A 22,205-nucleotide genomic window follows, 5' to 3' on the forward strand; every position below is an offset into this window, starting at 1 on the left:
AATGTCCTACTATTTAACTATTTTCATAATGATGCTCTATGATAGTTGAATGATAGATATTCACTATAGACATGAAATAAAATTGTCGTGGCAGTTCAAACTATGATTCTGAGAGGGAAATAAATAAAAATACAAATTCTTTATGTGCTATTTATTTTAACTATTAAAAACATACATACCACTTGTTGGCTTAATATATGTTACCTAAAACTATTTTTCTTTTACTAAGATCTTAGATTGATTCAATATTATAAATTGATTCATTAAGAATGTTATTTACATTCTCTAATTTGTGGCCCACCGTGTGACATTCTTGGCATTTGGTGTATTGTACCAGCCACATAATGATGGCTTTGAGTTTCTCCAAAAGGCATGCCTTTTAATTTGGCTCTGTTATTTGTTTTTTGTTTTTAAATAAAATTTGTAAATGCACAAATGACCAAATTATATTCATTTGAATATTTCACATTGCTTTCGTTGATTAAAAAAGAAGCAGCTAATTTTGTTAATAATATAAAATTAGTAATCTAAGTGCTAAATAAGTTTTGTAGATGGAAAGCAACAAGTTTAATTACTTCAGTTTGAAGTCAATGATAGCTGTAATCAAGATTAAACAAGATTTTCTTTATTATCAATTCTCTTAATCAAGATTTGAAAATATAATCCTTTGAGTCTGAGAAAAGTAAATTCTTCCTAATAGATTTTCTTAAATAAATACCTATATAATTATTATAGCCACCAAAACATCTTAATAACCCCTTTAGTATCATGTACTTGGGTGATAAACCTGTTTCATATTATTAGTTTACTTAGAATAAAAAAAGTGAATACGGTTGTCCCCTATCTTAATTAATTTCACCTTATAAATGATACTCCTTGTATTAGCTGCTGTTGCTGTGAATGGCTTGCAACCATGAAACATTATTTGCCATTAAATTGTCTCCCATGCCATGAAGTACTCGTTCTCACCCTCCCACTTGTGATCTTATTTTGATAATTTACTCTAGGCACATTCTTGTTTCTATTAGGTCCTCATTTTATTACAAGGCTACTTAATGGGTAGCACCACTGAAGGTTCTGCATTTCAGGTTCTTCAATTTTCTTTAATGTTTAATTTCAAGTATTTGCGATTCTGTTATTTCTAAAACTAGCTTATAGTTAATTTTGTGCTAAGCATACTTAATTATATTGTATTGTATTGCATTGCATTTTGTTTTAATTGTGTGGATTGAAGTCTATGTCTGTTCTTTCCATGTTCTAATTTGGGTGAAATGAATTGTGTAACTTTTTCTAAAAACAATTTTCTTTTTAGATTCATTTTGAGATAGTGAGTGTAAACTTCACTGCAGATAGAAATTAAGCTCAATTTTATTGTTGAGGTTTTCGAATTGATAGATCTTTATATACTATGCACCTGCTACATGGTTCTAAAACCATGGTTGCATTGCTGGTACTCATGGATGTGTTATAAATTTGGCTAAGCTTTATGAGGTCTGGATTCTAGTGTTCTTGCTATGGCCAATTTATAACTGAGATTAGTTTAATCAGTTGATGTGTATGTTCATTCAATAGGTCACAGCCAATCCATGGGATCTTTCTAGGGTGCCAGGAGGATCATCAGGAGGATCGGCAGCTGCAGTTTCTGCCAAGCAGTGTGTGGTATCACTGGAAAGTGATACTGGTGAAAGCGTGAGACAGCCAGCATCCTTTTGCGGTGTTGTAGGTTTGAAGCCAATTTATGGCGTATGCGTCTTCACTTGATACTATTGGTTGCTTTGATTCATCAATCGTTAATGCTGGGATTCTCCTTCATGCAATTGCTGGTAATGATAGATTTAATGCTACCTCAAGCAATCAAGTAAGAGTTCTTTTATATTTGGTATAATTGTTATATCTCATCTAATCTGCTGTTGTTAGCTGAAGTTATCAAAGGTATTGGCATAATTTGTTTATAAGATGGGCAATTGCTGAAATCATTGCAAGTGTTTATTTATGTACATCTTGTTATTAAATCATTTAACAGTCACTTTTTATTCTTGTGTTGATATATTCATTCTTTCATCCATATTTGTTCTCTATTTTCATCAAAATTTTCTATATCTTCTTGATTTAGATTATGCTCAGGTTAATTTGATATAGATTTTGTTTATATATTCTATAATTCAAGTTAATTGTTGCTGTATAGAGTTAAAGGATTTGAAGGTACCACTATTGTGTGTTTGGGTTGGTCTGATGGATCGGAACATTAAGTTCGTATATAATTTCTCTTTTTTTTTTTAGTGTCTTCTTGCGTTTGTGAATTGTGACATGGGGAGCCCCATTGTGGCTCATGTCCTTATGTTGTTTGATAAAATGCCTCAACGAAGTGATACATTTGTACTAGATGGACCTTCTCTGTGTAAAGCTAAAATTTAATTATTTTTTCCATTTCAAGGTTGAGAATTGTTCCGTATAGCTGCTTGGTTGGTTGTTTATTGCACACTACCTAACAATATTAGAGCTCCAACAATTTAATTATACCTTCTTATTTTGCTAATTTTTTTGTACCCAATAATTGCTTTGCTTCATCGATGGTATTAAGGAACCTACAACATTGGCAGCAGATGAGTCTTCTAAGCATAAAGCAATGTTAGAAATTTTTGAGTCCACTATTATTCAGGTATCTTCATTCTATTTACCAAGGATATAGTTGAAATTATTGACTTATATATATAAATATCTCGATTGCTCAACTTTCAATTCCACACTTCTTATTACAAACTGCTTTAGTATTTGAGCATCATGTTTCTTTATAAAAAATGCTTAGTCATCCAAATTAATGGCATAAAATATTTCAAAATTGACGAGGAGCAAGTAATTGATGGACTTGATAAAGCTGTGATGAACATGAAGAAAGGGGAAGTTGCATTGGTGACCATACATCCTGAGTATGCTTTTGGCTCATCTGGGTCAACTCAGGAATTGGCCACCGTTCTTCCCAACTCCAACGTGTACTATGAAGTTGAGCTGGTTTCCTTTGTAAAGGTGAGAGAGAATTGTCTTATGTTCCTAATGTTTTATGGTTCTGACAATATTAAAAATAACACTAATTTAATAAAAATGGAATGCAGGAAAAGGAATGTGGGATCTGAATACACCAGAGAATATAGAGGCAGCTGGAAAGAAGAAGGAAGAAGGGAATACATTGTTCAAGGCTGGCAAATATGAAAGAGCATCAAAGATATATGAAAAGGTATTGTACTCCCTGCAAAAATCTTAGCAAAATTTATTGTGATGTGAGAAAATTTAGAATCACATGAATAATTTTTTGGGGTTTTAATATATAGTTCTCTGTATCCTTCACTGTAGAGTGCAGTACAGTTGCAAGATAAGGCTCAACATGTTCTTTTTAATTACTTGCTTGCAAAAACATCTCATGCAATTGGCTGATGCTCATCTGTTAACAATGATTTTCTACTTAAAAATTCTTTGTGCTATTTCACTTCTCAAATTGATTAACCTTACGCTTTGTTAATCATGATATTGTTTATTTAGTGTTTTTCTATGTTAATATTTAAAGTTTAATAAATATGATGTAAAGAAAATAGGTTATAGTAAAAAAATATGGTATAAACTATTGTAGTTGGTCAGTTTTTTTTTTTAAGCTCATGCATGAAATTGCGGCGGTTCAAAACCGTCGCAATTTTTTTAAAAGACCCACATAAAATTGCGGCGGTTGTAAAACCGCTGCAGATTTTTTTAAATCAACTAACCAAAATAGCGGCGGTTTTGCAACCGCCGCAAAATCACCAACCTGATTTGCTGCGGTTATGCCAGCGGTTTCTCAAAACCGACGCAAAATCAAATCTCCACCCCCTTACAGGCGATGCTTGTGGAACCGCTGGAATTTCGTTTTGCGGCCGTTAAAAACCGCCGCAAATCCCTAAAAAAACCGCCGTTATTCAGCGTGTCTCTTATAGTGAGCATGGAAGGTGGAGAAAGTTTTCTCTAACATGTCATTATCAGTTATCTTTTTCCATATAATTTTATTCGTGAGGTGATTCGAAACATTGCTGAATTATATTCATTTATGGATTTAAAATCCTTTAGATGCAAGTGCGTCCATTCATATCAAACTTGAGGAAAGATCACCGTCTTTTGATTATTATACCTTTCTTCAAGGTCTTTCCACAGATCTACAGGATCTTCTAATGTGAGATATTAATTTTTCAATCCTTCGTCAAGATGACGACGAAGGAAGATCATGACTTTGGTTCTATCCTTCTGAGATGTATTATTTTCAGCTTTAATGGTATCTCTAAGATCCATTGAATCAAGATGGATTTCATCGTCTAGTATCTATGATAAATAGTTGTTTCCGGATATATCAAGAACATTAAATTCAAGATGAGAGAGTTTCGACATAATGAAAATTTATTACCTGAGTCTTCCTAAAATTTAATCAGAGTCTCGTACTGATAACGTGTTGTAAAATAAATAAGGAAGAGAAAAAAGATATAAAATAAAGAAATATAAATAGATAACTTTAGTATTAATATTCACCACTATAATTACTCAATATAATAGAGATGATTCATATATTTAAAAATATATGTAATAATTTAGTAAAAGACAAAAAGAGAGGAATATATAAAGAAGGAGAGAAGTGATTTTATTATTTCTGTTGTATGTCATCATTTACAGGCCACACCTTCTTTATTTATACATATAAAAATATTCTCTTTTCATAATTTTATAAATATGAGTCCAACTTTAAAATTTTTTGCACTGTTCACTATTAAATTTTTGGATCGTCCAACATAATTTAATTAGAAGAATAGACATTCATATTTATAGTTACAATTCTCAAATTTAGGCAGAAATGAAAATTCACGGCCCTATATTCATTTTCATCATTATTTTCGGATTTTGTATCGTAATTACCCCCCCCCCCCCCCCCCCCCCAAAATCAGGTTCTTTGTGGTTAAAAAGTAGGGGGAAGAAGAAACATACACTTTTCGGGGGTATTCAAAAGAATTCCTAAATTATTGCCTCTTTTCTATTGGTGTTAGTTAACTAATATCTTATGTTCATTGGTTTATTGGTTAGGAGGCAAACCAAAAATCTAAGCAGCCCCTCGCTCCTTTGGACATGTTGGGCTTTTCCCACGTGTAGCCGTCTTGATCCCAATATTATATTCTAAAGAGTACAAAATCAAAAGTCAGACACGATGAACGGCCATCATGTTGGTGCTAATTGCTGAATGGATCCGAATAATAATAATTGAAAATAATAATCATAATATAGACGAGATTATTGGTTGTATCAAATGCATCTTAATCTATAACTATTATTGCATATGAAAACAAAAAAAAAAATAAAAAAAAACTAGTATACATCATGCATGAGATATGATAATATTAGATGTAAATAAAAATTATAAAATATAAAATATATATTAAAGTTAAGTTAAACAATAATATATATATATATAACTGATTTTTATTATGTACATAATATTTTTGCATGAAATATTTGAGTAGTATATCCACCTTCTTAAATTGAAATTTTATTATCGTCACTTTAAAAAAAATAAATATAAAATATTGAGTGATTTAGTAATAATCATTTTCTTTGTCAAAAAATGATTATGCATAGTATTTAAAGAAGTTAAAATTGCTATCGTAAGGATAGAAAGAAATATTGTCAAGAGTAAAGTATCGTTTTTGTCTCCAACATTTGGGATAAGTTCTATTTATGTCTCTAATGTTTAAATCGTCTTATTTGTATCCTTAACGTTTATAAAAGTAATTCAATGTTATCCTACTATCAATTATACTAACAAATCAGATTATATTTTTCAATTATTCTCACTTGTATGTATTCATTCTCAATTAGGTCTCACTTGGATGTGTTTGATTTTATATTATACACACTATTTGTGTTTAGATTCAATTATATCCCTAGAAAAGTGAATTATGTAAATGTTGTAGGAATTAGTTTCAACATTTGATGAGCTATTTTTCAGAGTAGATAATCGATTTTATCCCAAACATTTATATTCTAACTTCAAGAAGAGATTTTTAAAACTCAAACTAAAACGCTCATGACGTGTAATTGATGGCAGGATAACATTGAATCACTTTTACAAACGTTAAGGATACAAATAAGACGATTTAAACGTTAGGAACACAAATAAAATTTATCCCAAACGTTGGAAACGATACTTTACTCTATTGTCAAAATATGAAAGGTTAACATAGCGATATAAAGAAATATGCATATTGTAATACTTTGTTGATACCTAAACTAAAATATAAAATTTTTAACAATACTAGTTTAGATAATTCTTAGGGATTAAACCAAAATTTCACAATATATTGCATACACTAAGTTTTGATGAAGATTAATTTTTAATTTTTTTACTTATGAAGCTTGAGGTTAACTGTTAGACATATTTTTAATACGATATTTATTAACATGAGTTTAATACATTTATTTTTTTGTATTTAACTGTATCTTAATAAAAAATAAAAAAAAATTTTTTGAACACGTTTAGACATATTTAAATACTATCTCAGTATGTTCAGTTTTATTTTTAACATATATTTTAAAAATAGTATATATTATTATTTATTAAAATAAAAAATACTTTAAATATTTTATATAATTAAAAAAATATTAATAAAATTTAAAAAACTAATTTATATTTTAATATTAATAAAATATTAAAATATTATTATAAATGTCTAAAAAATATTTTATAATATATATTCGTATGTTATAAAAATTTAAAATTTGTATCTCTATATTTCTGATCATGTCGTATCCGAATCTGTGCGACATAATTTTTTACTATATAAAATAATCGCAACAAATTAACAAACCCATCATCTTTATTTTAGATTGCTGTTAGCCAGAGTATCTTGGTCAACAATTCAAGAGTCATGTTTGGCAGCACGTCTCTTCGTTACGTTTTTCCACATTTGCCGAAATAATACAAGACAATGAGAACCAATTATAAAAACACCTTATCTTTGTCTTTATATGCAAATATATCTTAGGAAAAGCTACCCTTCTAATGTTACTTGATAATTTTCTAGTTTACAAATAAAAACACATCAAAAAGACCTACGAACCAAACAAATTTTATACATTTCTAAAATACGTTTAATGCATTGTCTAATAGTAACTAAAATCATTCTACTTGATTTATAACAAAAATAAAAAATATATTAAAAGATCAAAGTGAATGATTATAATTAGTTTTAATAATTTAATTTTTATATACCGGTAATATTAAAAGAGTTTTACCTAAACTCATTATCAACAAATATAATTAATTTTTAAACTGATTATCTAAAAGTCATTTAAAACCTAAATATGATTAAATGATCTATAAAACTAATTACAGTATATTAAAATTAAATTCTATTTTTAAACACATATAAATAAATAAATATATTTAAAAATATTTAATTTTTAAATAAGATGTTCAAAATAGATATAGAACTTCAAAAACATTTCTTATTTTTCATTTTATGATCTCTTAGATAGCATTTGTTTTGAGGTATTGAGATGGAGACTAGAAGACTAGGACTAAATATTATGTTTGTTGATCTAGAGACTGGTACTAAAATTTCAGTCTTTATCCCCAAATTTTAGTATTTCAGTACCTTCAAAAAGTAGGGATATAGGAGACTGAAATTTTTGGAGACGGAGACTGAAATTTAAATAACATTTAATACCTAAAATACCCTTATTTCAATTAATTAATTCTAACTTTACCCTTTGTGCAAATTAAATTAGAATTTCATTCTTATTTTAATCTTTGTCTTCCACTTTACACCAAACACAATACTGAGATTTATTTCAATCTCTGTTTCTCAGTCTCACTTTCAAACACTACCTTAAAGCATTGATTTCTGAGTCTCAAAAAATAAAGTGCAAACCAACTTCTAAATTAGTAGTATTGGGATCAAACAACGTCATTGCTTTGAAAACAAAATGAGGGGGAAAATATTTGAAAACGATGTTATCCAACAGATGTGATAGCAACGGCCACGTCAATATACGTGACAGGACACCTAAACAACTTCGTTCTGTTTCATTACATAAGCCGACGGAAGGATGTAACGAGTTCAATGTCTATTATTCTAAAAAATGCAATTGATATTTTTCTTAAAAAAATTAATTAGTTCAAAAGCAAAATTTTTAAAGACCTGTTATTGCTTTGAAAACAAAATGAGGAAAAAAATATTTGAAAACGATGGTATCCAACAGATGTGGCAGCAACGACCACGTCAATACATATGACAGGACACCTAAACAATTTCGTTCCGTTTCATTACATAAGCCGACCGAAAGAATGTAACGAGTTCAATGTCTATTATTCTGGAAAATGCGATTGATATTTTTTTTAAAAAAATTAATTAATTCAAAGACAAAATCTTTAAAGACCTAATTATTATTTTACTTATTATCTAAAAAATTATTTAATACATAAATATAATTGAATAACCGGTAAATGATAGTGCATCAAAATTAGTAATTACACATTGCTCTTAAACTCGCACAATAAATAGATAGATTTAAAAACATTCAATTTTTTCTCTAATAAAATTGTCAACTTCTACTGCATTTTGAAATAGTTCAAGGCTAGATAGTGCGATGTAAGCGTGACACCATCTTATCATCATCAATTTTATTTTGCAGCAGTGGTTTTTCGGAGTCATGAAATATAAAATAAAGGAAGGAAACAAAAAGGGTCGTCAATCAGGAAGTTAGAGGAATTTAAAATTATATACATTAGTCAACTACCATATCAATATCAAATAATCCTCTCCCATACGCAACTATATATATGGCTTTCGCTTCCCCATCTTTCATTCATTCATCAACAACTCATTCTTCTATACATAAATAGAAAAACAGAGAGAGACAGAGACACAGATACTTCCTTTGAAGATCAACGACCTCATGGCTGTAAAAGTTTATATTGTGTAAGCACTCTTCAATACATATAATGTCATTGCCAAAGTTTATCTACCATATGTTATAATAATTCACTTGCTTTGTAAAATTCTAATCATGTTTGGGCTATGTCCCTCTTTCTAGATTAGCTTCTCTACTGGATCAGTTTTGTATTATTGTTATTATTATCTTCTTTGATGAAATACAATATTCATTTTGTTATATTATAAATAATTTTTCATATGATTTCATTGGCAGGTATTACTCGCTATACGGACATGTAGAGAGACTAGCGGAAGAAATAAAGAAAGGTGCTGATTCTGTAGACGGTGTTGAGGCCACTCTATGGCAGGCATGTTCTTGATTAAGTATTCTATATTATATATTCAAGTTAATTCATTCTCAGTAGCATTACCTCATTACTAGTAATGGAAGAGTGTTTGACATTCATTTGTTTTAATGAACAGGTACCGGAGACTTTGCCGGAAGAGGTGCTTGGCAAAATGGGAGCACCACCAAAGAGTGATGTACCGCTCATTAACCCGAAAGAACTGCCGGAGGGTGACGGTTTCGTCTTCGGCTTCCCAACAAGATTTGGAATGATGGCTGCTCAGTTCAAATCTTTTCTAGATGCAACTGGAAGCCTATGGCAGACACAAAAGCTCGCTGGCAGGCCAGCCGGAATCTTCTATAGCACCGGTTCTCAAGGTGGCGGACAGGAGACAACAGCGTAAGAATTTTATTTTCAACTATTACAACCATGTTACTTGTGTATCAAAAATCAGCTACTAAATCTACTATATATATATATATATATATATATATATATATATATATATATATCAAAAATAAATTAAATATATATATTTATATACAAATATATAATGACTAATTTGATAAATGATTTTGATGTACACATAGTATTTTTGAAATTATTATCAATCAATTCGTAATTAATAGGACTCATGAATGAAGTACCAATAATAATAATTGTGGAATCAATGATAGGCTCACTGCTATCACTCAGTTGGTTCACCACGGAATGCTATTTGTCCCAATCGGATATACATTCGGCAGCGGCATGTTCGAGATGAATGAAGTGAAGGGTGGCAATCCGTACGGTGCCGGAACTTATGCTGGTGGTGATGGATCAAGACAACCAACTAAACTTGAGTTGGAGCAAGCATTTCACCAAGGTAAGTATATTGCCACCATCACTAAGAAGCTTAAGAAAGAATGAAGCTATCCATAAATTAGGATATTGAATCCTGATGAGTCCACTAGTAGTTATTTGTCATGTAATGTATTGAGTTTGTATTATTACATAGAAATAATTGCTTCTTATTATAAAGAAAGCGCTTTGTACTCACTCGTGTGTTTTTCTATTTATACAATCAATATTTTGTTTATTGATTTGATTAGCTGAATAAGTAAATGGAATAATATTAAATGACCAACAAATATTATTATTTTTTATTTATACTTAATTAACAATAATTTACACTTATATTTACAAAAAATTTATACAAAAAAATTAATTTATACCTATATTTATTAAAATTGATACATATGAATCAATATAATTTATATCACATTTTTTAAAATTTATACACATAAATTAATAAAATTTATTTATTAAATACAATTCAATTTTTAAGTCCCTTGTTGAAGGAACGGTGAATATCTAAAAGCCTTTATGTATTGGAACAAATGGAAAATAGACTGATAAAAAACATGTTTGGGCTTTGATTTGTAGCCCTTAATCCCTTATGTTTGTATAATTTTGTTCAGACGTTAATCAAGTCTAGTATTTATACGTGTATTGTGAAATAAAATAAGAAAATCTCAGATTGAATGAGCAATAAAATTTTCGGCGTTTTTTTAGATGAATTGAACAGTTTCATGTACTGAATTGAACAGTTTCCAGTCCTATACATTAACCTCTGCCTTTTTTTTGGGTATTAACCCTCTCTGCCTTCGTATATCGAAACAAGATGCGATAGATAATGTGAAATATTAAAAGGATACAAAATTTTTCAAGAGCCCATGAAGATAAAAAAAAACATAAGCATTGAAATTGGACTAAGAAACTGGTGTTTTTTAAAAGTTGGGCTAACCACAAAAACGAGCGGTTGAATATGAAATTAGGTTAGTGTGATTGGTGCTGACCAACATTTGTAATAGTAACATAGCACTCTTTTCTTTCTCTCCAGTTCTCGTTTAGTCATTTTCTCTTCCTTTCTGACACGTTTTTCTGTCTCAAAAATACAAGGCAATATCCTTATTTTGTTGAACATCTTCCATAGCTCTTGCCCGTAATATCAATATAAATTTCATTTATGATCATCTACGTCAAATTTTGAAGAATTTTCGTTCAGGCTATCATAGGTAGAGTAGTAATACATTTTAAACAATAGTACTTAATATGATTTGTGGTTAACTCGTTTTAATGCTAGTCCTTTTTATTTTAATGAGTTAAGTATGTTTTTCGTTTTTGATATTTTTGAAATTTTTTAAAATTATTTTTAATATTTATTTTAATTTAAATTTACACTTAATATTTGAAATAAGATTCAATTCTATTTTTGTTCTTAATTTTTTCACAATTAATAATTAGTCAAAATTTATTTTTTATAAACAATTTCCTTAGATGACCAACTAGAATACTAACTAATTTATTTGAATAACTTTTCAAAATAAAATTTTGAATTTTTAAAAATAGAATTTTTAATTTGTAACCACTTCATTAACGTGAAGCTCCATCTTATCCTCTCTCATTATGTCGTGGTACTTCGTCATCAACCGTTTATCACACTGCCGCTATACCCTCCGCCGCAACCGTTCATCAAAGTGAATTTTTATGGGAGCATCCCCATATTCTAATCCTATTTTTTTTTTAAATCTTAATTTTTAAAAAAATTGTTCAAATTGACTCACAGTAGAGTTGATTCTTATACTTTCTCTTTTACAAATTACCAACAAGACTTGAGCCATCAGATCTGGTGAAAGAATCCAACCATAACAAAGGAATTTTTAACAACCAGGGTCTTGTTAAACTTGGTGCACTATTTTTGCTTCTAACTTTTATAACTTTTATAGAATATTTTTTTTTCTTGTAGATCAAACTATTAAACCAGGTTTTTATCCATTGTGAACATTTAATAAAAGTTAAAAATCAATAAAAAGAGTTGTTTCTGGATGTCGACTACTTACCATGTAGATATGATATTGAAAGTTCATATCAAACAAGAAGATAGACATTAAAATTGAGCAGCATATAATCATATATACTGCACAATTCCATTACATCATAATCATTGGCGCACATGTAGTTTAGAGCTTCAACAGTACAAGTAGACAGTTCAACATTACATGGGTTTATTATTTAATTATAGTACAACCCAAAAGGCTTCAACAAAGGCATAGTTAATTAACTTGCCACATTGGCATTATTGTAGACACTATTGACAGCCATGTTGGGAACCCACATAACTGCCTTGTTTCCAAGGAAGTGGCAAGCAGTCTCTGTTCCAGGCTTGATTTTGAGCATTTGATAAAGAACCTCCGCATTCATGCCGGAAGTGTCGTGGTGGCAAACCGCTAACGCCCGAGTTCTGGTGCCGTCGGCTGCCACCATTGGAACCATGTATGCCGTGGTTCCATGGATTTCGTGACAATAAAACACGGTGCTTTGAAAATTGAGCCTGTGACACATAACAGCCCTGTCTCCAAGATTGTGCACTCCTTCTATGGTGTAGTCACTCTGCTTGTCCAAGAAAGAACTTGAAAACGGTTGAATGTTCTTTCCCAACTTGGAAACGGCGAAACCGATCAAAGTTGATAAGGATTTTGCGCAGTACTTGTCCTCGCCCTTGCCGGCTTCTCTTATGCAAGCATCCTCAAAGGTGAAGGACTCTTTTTCGAGGTCTTTAATTACATTGCCCCATGTATATACTCCGTATGGTTGAGCAAAGGGGATTTTGCTGAACTGCATGTTCATCTTTTTCCCAGGAAATAGCTCATGTTCGAAGAAGAAGGTTTTTGGGTACTGTGTGTCGTCCACTTTCATCGGAACATCATTTATTTCAGAATCTGCACGCAGTATCATGCAAAAAACTCTTATTTTAGGATAATTCTACCCTATTAATCATTCATAAGATCAAACTCTTAAATTACGCTTGCGGTTACAATAATAATAATAATAATAATAATAATAATAATAATAATAATAATTATAACATTTTTTTTAATGTTTTTTATAAAAGAATTGCAATTATTGCTCTGCAGATGGGTGTATTATATGGGTAATGCTATGGAGACAAAAAATACAGCCAAAACTTGTCTTATTTAGCATTCATTAATTGTCGTAACAATTAATAAATGCTAAATAAGGAAAGTTATGGCTGTTTTTGGCTAATTTTCTTTGGTTACCGAATGTCCATGTGGAGCAGAATAGGTGGAAATTTGTTAGATCTATACCAAGTTCTAAAAACCACACCTGTGGTATCACCGAATCGATATAATTAAAGGTTTAAGATTTAATTAAAATTTAACTATATTTAAATTAAATATAATAAAATAATTTATAATGTATTATTTTAGTAGGTTAACAATTAAAAAATCATACCTGTTTCATCAATTAGTTTATTCTTTTATCTTGAATCCGACTAATTTGACAAACAATTTTTAATTAATCGAATTGAATCAGTGGATTAAGATTGGTTCTCATAACCATAATCCATATCCAACTCTAATATGTGACTGTATAATTAAGGAGTTATATGGACCTTGGGCTCCAGGCTTTAAAAGCTCCTTGAGAGTGTTAGGAATCGGAGTGTTTGGCCAAACTGCTTGCCAGTAATCTTCGTCAGGTATCAATTCACGCCCATGGCTTCCTATTGCAAAAGCAAGCTGCACCGTACCATGTCTTCCAAACATAAGATATCATAATTCTATTATATAATTATTTTACTTTACGTAAATCAACGAAACTCAAACCATATATAATTATACGGTGGCTATAACTATAATGCCTATGATGGTTAAACAACTTAAGTAATATTTAAAAATTATTTTTAAAATTAAAGTTATATTGTTTACATTTTGATAACTTTCTTATTTTTATCTTTTAGTTAAAAATATTATTTATTTTAATAACACTTTTTAAATGTTGCTAAAATTATATAGCTCCTGTAATCACCATCATTACATGCAAGATAGCATGTGCATATAAACGTAACTCTCTTAAACTGTATTTTTGGAAAAGCCAATTATTACTTATATATACGCATACATATATACTCCTTATTTAAGGAATCAGCCTGCTACAGTTCTTGTTAACTCATCACTGCCTTAATATTTTACTTGATTTTATTTAATCTTGACTATAATATTGTTAACAGTGAAAGCCAAATTAAATAAATGTTTTGGATGAAGAAAGTTGGTCTAAAGTTGTGGTAAGAGATCATAGAAAGTGAAATATAGATACTTTCCCGCAGTGAGGGTAAAATACGAGTGAATGAAGGACTATTATACTCTTTTTGGCGAATATATAAGCCAAATTAAAAGGCAAAAGAATACGAAAACTTACACAGAAAAGCATAGCAACAGCACATCGGAACTCCATTTTTATATATAATATAATAAGCAAGAGAATGGATGTGGGAATGATCGATGCTTGCAATGAACTCACTTATTTATAGTGATACCAGTTCATTATTAGAGGTGTACAGTACATATTTGGACACGGTTAACACAAGACGTGGAGTGACATATGAATTTTAAATTTTTATAAGACCTAGTATATATATATATATATATATAATATAAAATAATTTTTTATTTTAATAAATAATAATATATATTATTTTTAAATTTATTTTAAAAATACAGATTAAGAATAAAATTGGACACACTGATACATGATGATATTTAAATGTGTTCAAAAATGTCATTTTTATTAAGACACGGTTGGCCACCAAAAATACACATATCAGACGAATGTCAATGAGTGTCGTGTTCAAAATGTGTCCGATACATGAATATGATAACTCGGTGAAGTATCTATGCTTCATAGGACTAAGTTAATTATATTGTATAAAAATTATATAAAATTATAAATTCAAAATCCAAAAACAACACATTTAAGATTTTGAATTTATAATTTTATATAATTCAAAAATTAAAAGTCACACGTCCAAAATCACTTGTGTCGACGGAATGGAGAGCAGAATATCTAAACGGTTTCGTGTCTCATTTGGATGGTACAGGATCTGATCACTGCCCCTTGCTCCTTAATTCAGAAAAGGAAGAAAGAAGGTCAAGAAGAAGATTCAGGTTCCAAGAGCGTTGGTGCGATAAAGAAGAGGTATCAAATATTGTTAAACATGCTTGGGACTTGGAAGTAGTGGGCTCACCCATGTTCAAATTGGCTACAAAACTAAAACATTGCAGGCATAAACTGTTTGAATGGCAAAAATCAGCAGATTCAAATTCAAAACAGCAGATCCGAAGAGTGCAGGGGAAATTGGAAGAAGAAAAAGAAAAAGGAGCAGCTGCAGATGGCACAGTAATAAGGATATTGGAGGCTGAGTTAGCAGAGAACTTGGAGCAGGAGGAACGATTTTGGAAGGAAAAATCTCGGGTGCAATGGCTAAATTGGGGTGACAAAAACACAAAGTTCTTTCACTCTAAATTTCAGTCAAGGTGCCGGAGGAATAAAATCCAAGAACTCGTAGATGACAGTGGTAATGTGGCCTCTGATCAACAAGGTATTGCGGCTGTAGTTCAGGAATATTTTGTTAATCTATTTACTTCTGACAACCCAAGGGAACCTACGGAAGTTTTAGAAGAAATTCCTACGAAGGTAGATGCTCGCACAAACCGAATGCTCACTAGAACAGTAACAGACAGTGAAATTAAAGCAGCAGTGTTTTCTATTAATCCATTTTCAGCTCCGGGAGATGATGGGTTTACAGGAAAGTTTTTTCAATTTTATTGGGAGCTAATTCAGAAGGATGTAATTAGTGCAGTCAAGAGTTTCTTTTCAGGAGGTAAATTGTTGAAAGCTTTCAATCATACAAATATCTGCCTTATTCCGAAAATTAAAAATGCTAACACTATGAAGCACATTAGACCAATCAGCCTTAGTAGTGTTTTCTATAAAATCATTTCTAAGATTTTGGTACTGAATCAGGTGATAAGTGATACTCAGAGCGCTTTTATTAGAGGAAGATTGATTAGCGATAATATTTTAATTGCGCATGAGTTTATGCATTTTCTGAAGAATAAGAGTTATGGAGACTATGAATTGGCTCTAAAACTTGATATGAGCAAGGCTTATGACAGGGTTGAGTGGACTTTTGTGTGGGAGATTATGAGCAAGATGGGATTTTGCAAAAAGTGGATGGACTGGATCAAAGAGTGTGTGACAACGGTTTCTTACTCTGTTACTGTGGAAGGTCAACCTCATGGTTTTTTTAAACCATGTAGAGGATTACGTCAGGGTGATCCTCTCTCTCCCTATCTATTTTTGTTCTGTGCAGAGGGTTTTTCCCGTCTGCTCCACAGAGGAGAACGGAGGCTAGAATTTTCTGGTTTGAGACTGAACCCCAGATGCCCTAAGGTCAGTCATTTATTCTTTGCAGATGATTCTATTTTGTTCAGTAAGGCGACAATGAAAGATTGCGAAAGTTTACTAAAGTTGTTTAGAGACTATGAAGAAGTGAGTGGTCAGGTGATAAATTTAGATAAGTCTTCTGTTTTCTTTAGCAAGAACACTCCCCTATCAGTCCGTGATCAGCTAGCTGCCCTGTTGTCTATACCACATGTTGGCTGCCAGAACAAGTATTTAGGCCTTCCAGCAGTAGTCAATAGATCAAAAAAAGAGACATTTAACTTCGTCAAAGACAAGGTTTTGCAAAAACTACAGCATTGGAAGCGAGCTTTGCTGTCGGCTAGTGGCAGAGAGGTTTTAATAAAAGCAGTGGCAACTGCAGTGCCTCTATACACACTGAGCTGCTTTAAACTCCCCGAGACACTATTAGAGGACATCCAAAAGTCAATAATGCAGTTTTTCTGGGGCCAAAAGAACGCAGAGAGGAAGATGCAGTGGATTAATTGGCGGATTGCTTGTAGACCAAAGAACCAAGGTGGTCTGAATTTTAAGGATCTCAGGGCTTTTAACTTGACAATGTTAGGAAAACAGGGATGGAGGCTGATCTCTCGACCTCACTCTCTAATTTACAAGGTCTATCAAAGCAGATATTTTAAATTTTCAACCTTTCTACGTGCAGAAACAGGTAATAATCCATCTTGGGGCTGGAAAAGTGTTCTGGAAGGTAGAAAAGTTTTGGAGAAAGGCATTTTTTGGAAGATTGGACGGGGACATTCAGTTAAAATCTTAGAGGACAACTGGATAAAGCAAATTCAACCAAATGAAATTCAAATTATCAACCATTCACACAATCACCCGATTTGGGTTTCTGAACTACTCCTACCAGATCAAAATTGGAATCAAGAGCTAATCACCTCAACATTCACACAAAAAGTAGCGCAGGCAATCATGAACACAGGCATCAGAACAACAGAAGATATCGTTACCTGGAGTAAAGAGAAGAATGAATGCTACTCGGTTGCCTCTGGATATACGTTGGCCTTTCAGTTCTACCATGCACCAGTTGAATTTTTGTCGGAACAATGTAGAAGAAGAGAAGTCTGGAGTTCAATTTGGAAGTTAAAATGCCAGCCCAAAATTAAAATGTTTCTATGGAAAGTAATGCATGAAGGCTTACCAGTTAAAGAAAGATTGCACTCTAGAATCCAAATGGTGAACCCAATCTGTAATCGTTGTGATGCTACAGTAGAATCAATTCTCCACTGTCTCACCCAGTGTCCGGAATCAGAGAATGCTTGGAAAATAGCAAACCTTCCCTGGACAAACCAAGAAACAGAAACATGGAGATGGTGGTTATGGCTCCAAGAACAACTCAAAGAGCGTAGGCAGATGCAAAAAGAAACTCATTTGGCAGCAATACTAACCTGGCAGATTTGGAAGATGAGGAACTTGAGAATTTTTGAAGCCAAAGTCATTTCTCCTCAAGAAGTAGTAGCTATTGCAAGATCCGGAACTTTGGAAGCAGTGACTCACCTCCATTGATGAAACTCCAAGAACGACACTCCTTCTCCAAAAACTCTTCCTTTTTCACTTTACCCTTTTTCAAGTTCTATGTCTTAATGAGGAGATAACATCTAATACTTTTACTTAGTTGGGGAATTCCCATTTCTCTGTTGCTGTAAGCCCAAAATGGGCCTTTTATTTTATTACACCAATAAAATTTGTCTTTTGAAAAAAAAAAATCAATTTTTTGGCATTTTAGATGTATAACTTTATATGTTTTTAAGGTTTTTTTATTTAAATAAAATAATAGGAGGTCGAAATTACCTGAATCTCCTAAATGAAATTTAAAAACGTAAATCTCCTAAATCATATAATATATAAATCGTCCCAAGGTGATATGTGTTATATAATGCATGAAATATGTTACGTTAAGACGATTTATACTTGAAATGTATTGGACAAAAACACATAAATCGTCTAGGTTCGTGTGCTTCACAACATATACATAAATCGCACATCTTATTAGGACTGGGCAAAAAAATCCAAATTCTGGATTTTAAACCCAATCCAAATCAAACTATTTTAAAAAAATTAATTTTTTTTTTTTAAAATCTAAACTACATTGCATCAATTTTATGGTTTGGTTTTTTAATCCAAACCAATTAACCGATTTAAATCTAGATCCGGATCCAAATCCAAATTAGGATCCGAATTTGAAAATTGAAAGTTATTACGGTGGGACCTGGCTCATAATAACGAAAGAGAAATTAAGATGAGTGGACGGCTATGGATATTTGATTCTTTACTCAGCTTCATGATTAAAAGTGTTAATGTAGGTTGAAAAATTTTATGTGGATCCATGGATAAGAATTCATCTATCTCATTATATATTATCACACCGTGGATTCCCAAGAACAATATCACACAATATAATGTATGTGTAGGACAGCCCCTTTAGTAGTTTTAACTCTCTATGAAATTAATTATATATTATTTTTTCACCATACTCTGCTACCTTAGCCGGCCCCCCATAATGCATCATGTTCATTATTCATAGATCCCCACCACTTTATGCAGATTTATTTAATTTCCAAACAGTGAACTACAAACAAAAGCTTTCTCTCTTATATACAGTCACATATATGTTATAGGAACTTGGACATACGTTTGTGTTTTGTTTTAAATTAATTAAGGACAAAATAGAATATAATTTTTTTGTTAAAATATCTAATTTTAAAATTAGATTTTTTTTAAGAAATTGGTTTTAAAATTGGATTTTCAAAAATTGGTTTTAAAATTAAATTTTTAGTTAAAAAGTCTGGTTTTAAAACTGGATTTTATAAAAAAAAAAACTAAATTTTAAATTTGGATTTAAAAAAAAAAACTGGATTTTAGATTTGGATTTTAAAAAAACCGAATTTAAAACCGGTTTGTACGTAAAACCGAATTTAAAATCGGTTTATAAATAAAACCGAATTTAAATTCTAAAATCGGTTTAAAATTGGTTTTTATTTTTCAAACCGGTTTAGAACCGATTTCTCATTTCAATCCAGTTTTGGTTTGGTTTCATGAACCATAAAACTGGTTCTGAAGTGGATCCAGTTTGGATTTATAAAAATCCAAACCATGCCCACCATCCCTGCACCCCATCATATTTGTCACCTAAAACTCACATCTCTGGCACGATTTATGTGTAACTATCTAATTCTCACCACCCTAGTACGATTTACGTGCAAATCTATAATCTCAACACCCTAGTATGATTTATATGATATATAACCACTTTATAAAAAACAATGTATCATCTATCACAAAAAATCTGACAACGTTATTTCTTAATGCATGTTTAATTTTTTTATATTTTTTTTATAGGTTCTTTATATAACATATTTTTAGTATTTTTGATATTTTTTTTAGTATGCTATAATTTTTTACTAGTATTATTATTTATGGTTAATTTTTTTGTTTAATTTACTTTACATAATGAGATCAATAAATCATATTATAAAAAAATAATAATAAATATAATATACAAAAATCACAATTATAAAAATGTATAATATTAAACAAAAAATTAATAAAAATATAAATAATAAATAATAAAAAATTCATATAAAGAGAAATAATAAAAATTCTATAAATAATACAATAACATGTGTACAAAATCATTTCTACGTTTATAAAGCAAAAAATTAGGCAAACTAAAAATGGAAGCTTTCAAGAAGTTGGAACGTACTTTTCCTTCTCCAACTGTGTTAAGAAGTATAAGTGTGTTTGGCAAACACATTAGAAGAGAAAAAGCATGTTCTAACTTCATGAAAGTTTCAATTTTTTGTTCGGCTAATTTTTCTCTTTATAAACACAGAAGTGATTTTGTATATAAAATCACGTTTACAAGAAGCAACCATTTTGAGCTTTTGCGTTTCACTAACAGCTTTTTAGCCATTGATATTCAACATTTATTTTTTCTTTTACCAACTTTATCCCTTATATATGTTATTGTATTATTTATGAAATTTTTATTATTTCTCTTTGTATGAATTTTTTTATTATTTATTATTTATATTTTTATTAATTTTTTGTTTGATATTATATATTTTTATAATTGTTTGTATATTATATTTATTATTATCTTTTTATAATATGATTTATTAATCCCATTAGGTAAAATAAATTAAACAAAAAAAATTAACTATAAACAACAATAATAGTAAAAATTTATGGCGTACTATAAAAGAGTACTAAGAATACTAAAAATATACTATATAAATAACATATAAAAAAATTAAACATGCATAAAAAAAACATTGAATTCAAATTCTTTGATATTACTCAATAGCAATGTTTCTGCAAGGTATACCAAATGCAGCATTCGAAAATCAACTTACCTGCCAGGAGCTGGGTGTCTATCACAAAAGTATACAAATATTTTACGCCAGAGACTAATTAGATCAGCACCAATTATTGCATTTGATTCAAGGGTTAAGCCTTGAATAATTGAAGAAAGAGATCTCTCGAGACAAATTCCATAAGTTTTGAATGATTTGTTTGAAATTCATTGTTGACTACTCTATATATGATAATAGTAAGAGCAACAACAAATGTCTCTATGAGTTATAGATGAAGGATAAGGATTTGAGTATGATAGATAATTAGAAAAAAATGTTTACAAAAAAAAGAAATAAATGAGAAAATAATCTAAAGATATATTTGTCTCTTCATAAAAAAAAAAATTGGTCCTTTTCTTAGATATTGTAAAATTAGTCCTGCTAAATAATTTTAATATTAAAAATTCTTTTTAATAATTAAATCTTCATAATGGTCCTTTATAATAATTTTTCTAATTTTTAAATACTTTAACCGAACAAAACCTAAATTTCACTTTTTAAATTACTTGGCTACTAGTTGGCTATGTACTACTATAGTTGGGATTACTACAAGAAAAATGTTGAGTATTCGAATTTAATTAGCGTCGTAAAGTAACGGTGGATTTATAGGTGATAACAGCGTCGAATACATAAGGTTAAGTAATTACCGACGAATTTATGTTTCCGACGGTAAATTTACTGGTAATAATTAGAGAGAAACAAAAATAAATTGGCGCGTCTTTTAGGGTTGGATTTATCATCAGAAAAATCTGACAGCAAATCCACTTAGTGAAACGCTGCGTTTTGGTGACTCGCAATGGTTTACCGTCGGAGTTTTTCGACAGTAACTGTGTCATAAATTTGAAGCACGAACTCTCTTCCCCCCTCATTCGAATTTGTCTCTCTTTATAACCCTCTACCCATTCTCTCTTTCTCCTCCTTCCCTGTCGCCGCCGGCCACCCTAAGTCGTTGCAGCTATCTTCTCTTTCTTCCCTTCTCTCTCTAACCCACTCTAGCTCGGCCCCTGTCTCTCATTCTCATTCACAGAACAGAGCAACAACACAGCCTCTGTTCCTTATTCCGACTAGCTTCCAACTCCGGCGACCATTCGTTTGTCGCTTTTCGCATCGGCAACATTATAATGCCGCTACAACTCATTTTTTCTTTTTCGTTCCATTCTATTTTGGCAATCCAGCTTACTACTCTATTTTTAATTTCTATTTTAGTTAATTTTAGTTTCATTAATCTGATTTCTAGTTAGTTAGAA

At 30.8% G+C, this 22,205-nt stretch overlaps 3 protein-coding genes across 3 annotated transcripts; 2 read left to right on the plus strand and 1 right to left on the minus strand.

Annotated features, from left to right (window-relative positions):
* The first annotated feature begins 1,745 nt into the window (after positions 1 to 1,745).
* Positions 1,746 to 3,131, plus strand: LOC107634330 (peptidyl-prolyl cis-trans isomerase FKBP65-like). The gene is made up of 4 exons (XM_088508250.1): positions 1,746 to 1,823; positions 2,582 to 2,659; positions 2,848 to 3,024; positions 3,111 to 3,131. The coding sequence occupies exons 1-4, from the start codon at positions 1,746 to 1,748 to the stop codon at positions 3,129 to 3,131; spliced, it is 354 nt and encodes a 117-aa protein (XP_088364376.1).
* A 5,735-nt stretch (positions 3,132 to 8,866) lies between these two features.
* On the plus strand, positions 8,867 to 10,361 carry LOC107630120 (putative NAD(P)H dehydrogenase (quinone) FQR1-like 1). The gene is made up of 4 exons (XM_016333161.3): positions 8,867 to 8,981; positions 9,211 to 9,304; positions 9,420 to 9,682; positions 9,961 to 10,361. Exons 1-4 carry the CDS (start codon positions 8,959 to 8,961, stop codon positions 10,190 to 10,192), a joined length of 612 nt encoding a protein of 203 aa, XP_016188647.1. The 5' UTR covers positions 8,867 to 8,958; the 3' UTR covers positions 10,193 to 10,361.
* A 1,845-nt stretch (positions 10,362 to 12,206) lies between these two features.
* LOC107630119 (unknown seed protein USP) lies at positions 12,207 to 14,734 on the minus strand. The gene is made up of 3 exons (XM_016333160.3): positions 14,543 to 14,734; positions 13,740 to 13,863; positions 12,207 to 13,044 (listed from the first exon to the last, which is right to left on the minus strand). Exons 1-3 carry the CDS (start codon positions 14,576 to 14,578, stop codon positions 12,383 to 12,385), a joined length of 822 nt encoding a protein of 273 aa, XP_016188646.1. The 5' UTR covers positions 14,579 to 14,734; the 3' UTR covers positions 12,207 to 12,382.
* Positions 14,735 to 22,205: the final 7,471 nt, after the last annotated feature.

Source organism: Arachis ipaensis, chromosome B3, assembly GCF_059453495.1.
Source record: "Arachis ipaensis isolate K30076 ecotype BB chromosome B3, ASM5945349v1, whole genome shotgun sequence".
Taxonomy (NCBI): Eukaryota; Viridiplantae; Streptophyta; class Magnoliopsida; order Fabales; family Fabaceae; genus Arachis; species Arachis ipaensis.

Bases quoted from the DNA above. Each gene is read 5' to 3' on its own strand.
- LOC107634330 (XM_088508250.1), top strand. From the start codon at position 1,746: ATGCGTCTTCACTTGATACTATTGGTTGCTTTGATTCATCAATCGTTA. The intron at 1,824-2,581 runs GTAATGATAGAT...GATGGTATTAAG, and splicing joins TCTCCTTCATGCAATTGCTG to GAACCTACAACATTGGCAGC. The intron at 3,025-3,110 runs GTGAGAGAGAAT...AATGGAATGCAG, and splicing joins AGCTGGTTTCCTTTGTAAAG to GAAAAGGAATGTGGGATCTG.
- LOC107630120 (XM_016333161.3), top strand. From the start codon at position 8,959: ATGGCTGTAAAAGTTTATATTGT. The intron at 9,305-9,419 runs GCATGTTCTTGA...TTTAATGAACAG, and splicing joins TTGAGGCCACTCTATGGCAG to GTACCGGAGACTTTGCCGGA. The intron at 9,683-9,960 runs GTAAGAATTTTA...AATCAATGATAG, and splicing joins GGCGGACAGGAGACAACAGC to GCTCACTGCTATCACTCAGT.
- LOC107630119 (XM_016333160.3), bottom strand. From the start codon at position 14,578: ATGGAGTTCCGATGTGCTGTTGCTATGCTTTTCTGT. The intron at 13,864-14,542 runs GTAAGTTTTCGT...GGTACGGTGCAG, and splicing joins CTGTTGCTATGCTTTTCTGT to CTTGCTTTTGCAATAGGAAG. The intron at 13,045-13,739 runs GTCCATATAACT...TACTGCGTGCAG, and splicing joins TTTAAAGCCTGGAGCCCAAG to ATTCTGAAATAAATGATGTT.